Below are 8,620 nucleotides of genomic sequence, written 5' to 3' on the forward strand. Positions count from 1 at the left end.
TGTGTGTGTGTGTTAAGTATTACAAGAAGAAAAACAAAAATAATTTAATAATTTATTTTAATCATATTGTAAAAACATAAGTTATATGTAATTTAATAATTTATACTTATTGTGTGCATAAATTAATATTTATTAAAAAATTTCTTGAGTGTTTTTTTTATTATAGGAGTGTTTATTTGAATTAATGATTTACTACTTATTTATAAACAGTAAATCATTTATTTAGTATTATTTATGGCTACTACTTACCATGCCATGACATAGTGAGACGGCCACTGCTGATTGATCATCACCTTCCACAAAGCCTTTATAGTAACAACCTAAATAATGTCCTCCAACCGGTTCTTCCTCTTCAGTATGATTATTTAAAATGTTAATGACCTTTTTAAAGGTTTTAAGTTATAAAAAAAATATTTAAAATTTTATTATTTATTCATGTTATGTTTAGCAATATAATTTTGATTTTAAGTCCAGCCTCTTTCGGAAAAGTTTAATCCGTAATTCTTTTTTCAACACTTTATCAGAATGGTTCGATTCTGTTCTTATTCTATGTCGATGTCTTTCTATCTGCTAGATAGATTTGTATCTATAGGACGATTTGTTGAACTGTAGATAAACATCACTACTTACTCTTAATATAGGAAATGTTGGTTGGTCCAAACGGCCCATAAAACGATTTAATAAAGTTTTTGTTGAAAAAATTTGTTACTTTAAAGAAAAACTTATTTGCTAAGACAAAAGATCAATTTTGAACATTATTATAACATCTTTAAGTTCGTTATAGTTTCGGGAATTTTGATATTGAAAATCTACAAAATCGGTCCATAAATAGCTGAGATATAAGCGGTAGAATAATAGTACTATTTGGTTTATAGCAATTTTTCAAAAACTTAATAACCTTTCCATGTCTTGATTTATAAATTCTCCTCTTAATATGGATTGAAGAAGTCTCAAGAAGTTGGTCTGTCATTGAGGTCTTTATCTTTTAGTTTTTTTCTTTTTTGTTTCGGAATGCATCTTACCCTAAATGTTTTTGGTGGTATAAATGAGGTATCTTGATGTAGAACTAAATGCAATTGATGGCCAAATGCATTCAATATATACTCTGGATGAGGATCCCAGATTTGACTAGATTTACTACGAAATGTCCCCGTCACACTAAATGCGGAAAAATAATCTGTAATGAAAGTTTTTTTGGAAAGAAAATTGATTAAAATTAATAAAGCGAATATCAGCAAAGCTTATGCAGAATGCAAGCTCATGTTCCCGATTCTTTAACAGATCTTTAACAGGAACAGAAAGTACTTGGCAGCAATCTACAGAAGCTTTAAAGCAGCATTTGGTAATAAACAAAATCAGGGTTCAAATTATGACATGATAACAAATAACTAATCGCTTTCAAATTTTTATATACCCGAGGTTACCTATTTCGGTTACATCTAAGCTGATCTCTGTTAGGTTAATGAAAGCTTTAACTCGACAACAAATACTCTCCATATATGAGAGAGAAATTTTATGAAAATTGGTTCAACAGTTTAGAAACTACCATTTCCTCTTTGTAAAATTCTTTGTCCGACATTTCATCGTATTCAAAAGTCGTTATTTGGACCCTGATGTTGTTGTTGTTATGTGTTTATAATAATATTTACCATTATTGTTATTATTAGGAGTATTTAAATTTCTTTTTGATTCATATAATAAATCATCGGCATTTAAACTAAAATTATGAACTTTAATCGGTGTAACAAAATCACTGGTTAATTCTTCTGGTATACTATTATTAATATCGTCAATATCATTTTCAATATCATCTGAAAAGGAAAAGAAAACAGTTTCATATTAAAAACACTTGCTAAAGATCGTTTTTAGAATTTAAGTACAATAACGTCCCTTAAGTACGACCGTTTAACGAGCCTTAGAAAACTTAAAAAAAACTAAATCAAATCTCTTTCTTATAGTTCCTAGACAACTTACCATCTTCTATAATCCAATCATCATCGCCCTCAAATGTATGATTTGTATAAGTGGTGATTTCAGTGATGTCAAATAAACGATCATCACTATTCCCACCATAATCATGATCGTCATTAATATTTCTATTATCGCTACTACTCGTACTCGTGCTACTTGTTATTATCGGCGCTATCGCTGTTGTTGTTGTCGTCGTTGTTATTGTTGTCCAATTATGTTGAGGGCTAAGATGATGATTATTAGTTGTTTGTATGGCTGGCAACTCTGTTAGTGTATGAGATTTCGTTGAATCATTAACGGGCAGCGAGAAAAATATGATTAAACCCAAAAATATTAAAATGCAGGTGGCAAGTATTAAAAATGCGTTTTGTTTCCAATGCGTCGACATGTTGCTGCATTTATTTTTATAAAACCACCATTCACAAGTTTTCTTTAAGACGAGCTGGAATGAGAATAAAAGAGAATAAATAAATTATTAAAAAGTTACAAAGATTTGTAATTAAATATTAGTTCTAAGCTAAAACTTAATATGAATAGCTGGCAACTAACTAAGCCGCCGTCATATTTTGAAAGCTGACGGCGCTAAATCAACTTTAAACGACTTTGAAGTAGCCGCCGTATAATTTGGGAAATTGCGCAACTTTTCTTTGGTTAGATGTCAATCTTAGAATTAACAGTCATTGTCCTTAAATTAGGTCGACGTGGGTGTCTAGTCCTTAGACAGTTTTAGGTTCTATATATTAAACCTTATTTAAACAAATTATTACCTTATCATAATAAATTTTTTCCTGCATTATGTTTTTATTATTATTAAATTGTTTGTTCTACTTCACAGACTCGAATGTTTTCAAATAAAGTTTTTATAGAACTGTAACATTGTATTTATACCTCTCTCTCAGTTAATATGCAAATTGCACATTTCTTTTATGGTTTAAAATCTAAGGATTTTCCATTATCATATTAAACTCTTCACTGAGTCATCAAACTACTTATACAGATGTTGTTATATGAAATTATCAATTCATAAATTTACTCATCATTATCAATGCCTATAATATTTTTTTATTATGAAAGCAAAAGTGTTTTAAAAATATGCATTTGGTTATACTAAGACTATTTGTATAGTTTAACCCGACCTCCAGGGCTTGTTACCTCGATGAAAATCTCGCATCTTTGTGAGATTTCAATTCCGGAGTAAAAGAGGTGCTACCAGTACTTCTAGTCTGCCGGGACTAAGTAAGGGCTGGTGGTGTCAAATGTATCTTCGTCCTTTCCTTAGAATAATTTGACATGGGGTCGAACCAGAAAACATATATTATCTGGTACCACGGGAACCGGTAGCTTCGGAATTTGTCTTGTCCCGGTTATTGGAGAGGTCCCATTATTATGTATATAGTTTACACCTCTGCTTGTTACCTAGATGAAAGTTTCCCATCTTGGTGAGATTGCAATTCTGGAGTAAAATAGGTGCTATTAGTACCTTTAGTCTGTCGTAGTTATAAACTAGTATTGTCAAATGTATACTCGGCCTTTCCGTGTAGTAATTTGACCTGGGGTCGAACCAGAAAACCTTTCGTATGTGGTACCACGGTAGAGATGCGGATTTTGTCTTGTCCCAGTTATTGTAGAGGTCCCTTAAATGTATAGTTTACACCGCCCCCAGGGCATTTACTTACCTCGATGAACTTACCCCATCTTAGTGGGATTGCAATTCCGAAATAAAATAGATGTACTTCTTGTCTACCGGGACTATAAACTGGTAGTGTCAAATGTATCCTCTGTATTTCTTTGGAATAACTTGATCTAGGATCGATCCATAAAACTAGGATCGATCCATAAAGACTAGTTAAAAACTAGTATTGTCAAATATATACTCGGCCTTTCCGTGTAATAATTTTACCTGGGGTCGAACCAGAAAACCTCTCTTATGTGATACCGACAGATCTTCAGACTTTGTCTTTTCCCGGTTATTGTAGAGGTCCCTTAAATGTATTGTTTACACCTTCTCAGGGAATTCCGGAATAAAATAGGTGTACCTCTTGCCTACCGGGACTATAAACTGGTAGTGTATTCTCTGTCTTTCCTTGGAATAATTTGATCTAGGATCGATCCATAAAACCTATCTCATCTGGTACCAAGACAATCTGTAGCCGGTAGGTCTGGGTTTCGTTGTTAGAAGGGGTTACATGGGCTTACCTACCCGTATACCTATAATAAATGTTCCGGATGTTTTCGGGTCTACAGATTACGTCTTTGCGCGGATGTAAACGGAAGAGATGTTTTTTGATCTCAAGAGTTAGAAGTCTGAGATTAGAGTCAGAGATTTGATATCTCAAAATCTCTCGAGCAAAATGCGTATTCCTAGAGCATCGTAACCATATACAAAAATTGACAATTGCTTGTTCCTGCGAAACATAAAGGGGCGATGGGAAGTCGTCTCTAGCTCACCCTTAAATAGACCAAAAGCGTCTGTTCACTCGACTTCTGTATAGTTTATAGTTTAAACGTTTGTTATCTAAAGTTTAACAATGGTTTAGCTTTCTATTTTTTATAAAAATTTAAACTTTTGCTTTAAACTAAAATCGAAGATGGACTTTCTAAAATAACAGTTATTCAACCTAGAGTATTTGAAATTTAGTATAAACTTTTACTTTAAACTGAAATCGGAGACGAACTGTCTCAGATAACTGTTAGTCAATTTAAAGTATTTAACGTTTACTTTTTAAATTGTTATAAAACTTAGAAAATTTAATTCAATATTTAAAAACAAATTCAAACACTAAAAGGTCATGACATTATCATATAAAAATTACCCACTGAGCAAATAGCTTAAGGGTAATAACCAGCAAAATTGTAAAATCATTGTTAATTATTAACAGAAATATTCTTGAAATTATTAACAAATATATACGATATCATATTTCAATTTGATATATTTAAGATATTAATATCTTATTTATGGTTTATTAAGCACCTTCTCCATACAACATTCATATAATAAACCATCAATAACTTTATTAGGCGTTTATGAATACAGGGGTAAATCTTTAAAACAATAAGAAATTTCTCTTTTTAATAAAAACAAAAAAAGTTGTTAATAATTAATAAATTATGCATTTAGTTAATTTTTAATCAAAAAACCAACTCATTAATCAGTTTCAGAAGAAATAAAAATTCACATAAAATATAAAGAATATAAATAACTGGCACGAGTTGATAGATATATAGTTATTAATGAAATTCTATAAATTCTGAAATTCTATAAATTTTTAAATGACTTTCATTTTATATCAATAATTTTTTATAGAAAGTGTATTACGTCTAGTTTTGCTTTTTTATAAATTCTTGCTGATGATAAATTTTATTTAAAGATTTTCCTAGAATTAATTAATTGCTGAGTATGTGTTGTATTCCGAAAGTGGTTTTGGATTAATAAAGCCTTAATTATGAATTTCAATACAATATTTTTTTTTTTTTTTTTTGGGTGAAATTATTATTAATCACGGGTCAGTTTAATTGTTATCAAGAATACATTACTTTGTTCAGGTTAAACATAAATTTTTAATTGTTTGAAATTTAAGTGAATCATGTTTTTTATTATAACATATTTGAAACAACAAAGACAGGTTTAGAGGTTTGAAATTTATAAAATTTAAGAGTATTTAACTTTAAAGAAATTTTTTTCGAAAATTGTCTATAAAAAGAAATTTTATGGAAAATTTCTTATAAAATGAAAATTTATCGACATTTTTTCTATAAAAAGAAAATTTATGAAACATTTTCGTTTAAAACAAAATTTATCGAAAATTTTCTATAAAAGAAATTATATCAAAAATTGTTTTAAATAAAGAAAATTTAACAAAAATTTTCTACAAAAAGAAAATTTAACAAACATTTATCAATAATTTTTTATAAGAAGAAAATTTATCGAAAATTTTCTATAAAATGAAAATCTTTTATAAAAAGAAAATTTATACAACATTTTCTTTTAAAAACAAAATTTATCGAAAATTTTCTATAAAAGAAATTCTATCAAGATTTTTTTTAAATAAAGAAAATTTAACAAAAGCTTTCTATAAAAAGAAAATTTATCGAAAATTTTCTATAAATTTTTTTCTACAAAAAGAAAATTTTTATCGAAAATTTTCTTTAAAATTAAAATTAATCGAAAATTTTCTATAAAAAGAAAATTTATCGAAAATTTTCTATAAGAAGAAAATTTATCGAAAATTTTCTATAAAAAAAAAATTTATCAAAAATGTTCTATAAAAAGAAAATGTTTATCGAAAATTTTCTATAAAAAGAAAATGTTTATCGAAAATTTTCTATAAAAAGAAAATGTTTATCGAAAATTTTCTATAAAAAGAAAATTTTTATCGAAAATTTTCTATAAAAGAAAATATATCGAAAATTTTATATAAAAAAATTTATCGAAAATTATCTTTAAAATTAAAATTAATCGAAAATTATCTTTAAAATTAAAATTTATCGAAAATTATCTTTAAATTAAAATTTATCGAAAATTATCTTTAAAATTAAAATTTATCGAAAATTAATAGAAAATTGTCTATAAAAAGAAAATACATATATCGAAATTTTTCTATAAAAAGAAAATTTATCGAAAATTTTCTATAAAAAGAAAACACATATATCGAAAATTTTCCATAAAAAGAAAATATATCGAAAATTTTATATAAAAAAATTTATCGAAAATTATCTTTAAAATTAAAATTTATAGAAAATTTTCTATAAAAAGAAAATACATATATCGAAAATTTTCTATATAAAACGAAAATTTATCGAAAATTTTCTATAAAACGAAAATTTTTATCGAAAATTTCCTATAAAACGAAAATTTTTATCGAAAATTTCCTATAAAACGAAAATTTTTATCGAAAATTTCCTATAAAACGAAAATTTTTATCGAAAATTTCCTATAAAACGAAAATTTTTATCGAAAATTTCCTATAAAACGAAAATTTTTATCGAAAATTTCCTGTAAAACGAAAATTTTTATCGAAAATTTCCTATAAAACGAAAATTTTTATCGAAAATTTCCTATAAAACGAAATATTTTATCGAAAATTTTCTATAAAGGAAATTTTTATCGAAAATTTTCTATAAAAAGAAAATTTATCGAAAATTTTCTATAAAAAGAAAATTTATCGAAAATTTTCTATAAAAAGAAAATTTATCGAAAATTTTCTATAAAAAGAAAATTTATCGAAAATTTTCTATAAAAAGAAAATTTATCGAAAATTTTCTATAAAAAGAAATTTATCGAAATTTTCCATAAAAAGAAAATTTATCGAAAATTTTCTATAAAAAGAAAATTTATCGAAAATTTTCTATAAAAAGAAAAATTATGGAAAATGTTTTATAAAACAGAAAATTCATAAAAAATTTCTATGAAAAGCAAACTTATCGAAATTTTTCTAAAAATGGAAAATAAAAATATCGAAGTTTTAGATAAGATATTGTTGTTAATATATGTGTATTTTCCTTAACTTATACATAAACCTTTGATTTGAATAACCAATTTTGAAATCTTTGTCTTTTATGCAAATACAGCCCTACACGTGGTTCCAACTAATTAGCATGTAAATAACAAACAGCACGAAAATGTTTATTTTTTAAAAAAATAACAACAACATTAAAAATATTCATATTTAGCGGTTCATAACAATTGATGCTAAATTAATGCGTTAAAAGTATTTATAACGCTTTTTTACGAGTCCATTATTAGATTAAAAAAAACATTCATATTGAATGAGTGAATTTCGTTGGTGGTCCAATTTTTTTTACTCGTATTTAACACTAACCGATTGTCGGTTTATTATTCTTTTATATTTCTCACTGATCGTTATCATTTTATTTCGCTCGGTAGGCAGTTTACATTCACACCTTCATACATGTACTCACAGTTTGTGTGTTACAATGTATGAGTACTTACTCCACGTAAAGTAATTAAGAGTAAATACATACATACATGTATATACATAGGTACATACGCTTTAAATAGTTATACGTTTAACCTGTCTAGGCCTATTACCGATCTAATATCTCTAAGTACGTGTAAGTCTATGAATTGTTTTGATTTTGTTGAATGACATTGTTGTTTTACAAGGTAATAAAAGAGCAACAACTGTTTGTTGTATTTGTTATTAAATTAATTTTTTGTGTAATTTTAGTATTTAGCTCTTTTTCCCTACTATGGCGCGAATTGTTGTTTCTAAACCCTCTGGGGTGTTTAGTTAAAAAGGCAAAACAAAATCAAAATATCGTATAATTAGTTTTTAATTACAGTGAGATAATTATGTATTCATAATTATTATTGTTGGTATTTACTCACAGTTGTTAAAACAAAGTTTTGATTGATTTCTCTATTGGTTGTTTTTAATTGCTTGTCAAAAGATTTTTATAAATAAACAATAATTAAAATTCAATTTTTAAATATTTATTTATTTATTCTTGTATCACTTAATTATGGAAATTGTTAACACCACTAGGTGGTGTTAATTTTCTGTTAAGAAAATATTTAATAATTATTTAATTATGTATTAACAATATTGTAAATATTTTTCATATGTTTATTAAAAATTTTAATTTTGTTCTATAATGTCCCAAGGGTGTTAGGAAAAGTATGTGT

At 26.5% G+C, this 8,620-nt stretch overlaps 1 protein-coding gene across 5 annotated transcripts in view; it reads right to left on the minus strand.

The window, feature by feature from the left end:
* LOC119608658 (A disintegrin and metalloproteinase with thrombospondin motifs 9) overlaps positions 1 to 8,620 on the minus strand; it is a 185,412-nt gene that overhangs the window by 16,373 nt on the left and 160,419 nt on the right. For all 5 annotated transcript variants that reach the window (XM_037963162.1, XM_037963160.1, XM_037963161.1 and 2 more), the window contains 4 exons: positions 1,975 to 2,413; positions 1,650 to 1,811; positions 1,023 to 1,177; positions 250 to 381 (listed from right to left, as the gene is read on the minus strand). In XM_037963162.1, the coding sequence (XP_037819090.1) occupies positions 250 to 381; positions 1,023 to 1,177; positions 1,650 to 1,811; positions 1,975 to 2,413 (888 nt within the window). The remainder of the gene's footprint in view (positions 1 to 249; positions 382 to 1,022; positions 1,178 to 1,649; positions 1,812 to 1,974; positions 2,414 to 8,620) is intronic.

This window comes from Lucilia sericata, unplaced genomic scaffold (genome assembly GCF_015586225.1).
Source record: "Lucilia sericata isolate MDLA Ls3-8-SP2 unplaced genomic scaffold, ASM1558622v1 Contig000865F_arrow, whole genome shotgun sequence".
In the NCBI taxonomy this organism is placed as follows: domain Eukaryota; kingdom Metazoa; phylum Arthropoda; class Insecta; order Diptera; family Calliphoridae; genus Lucilia; species Lucilia sericata.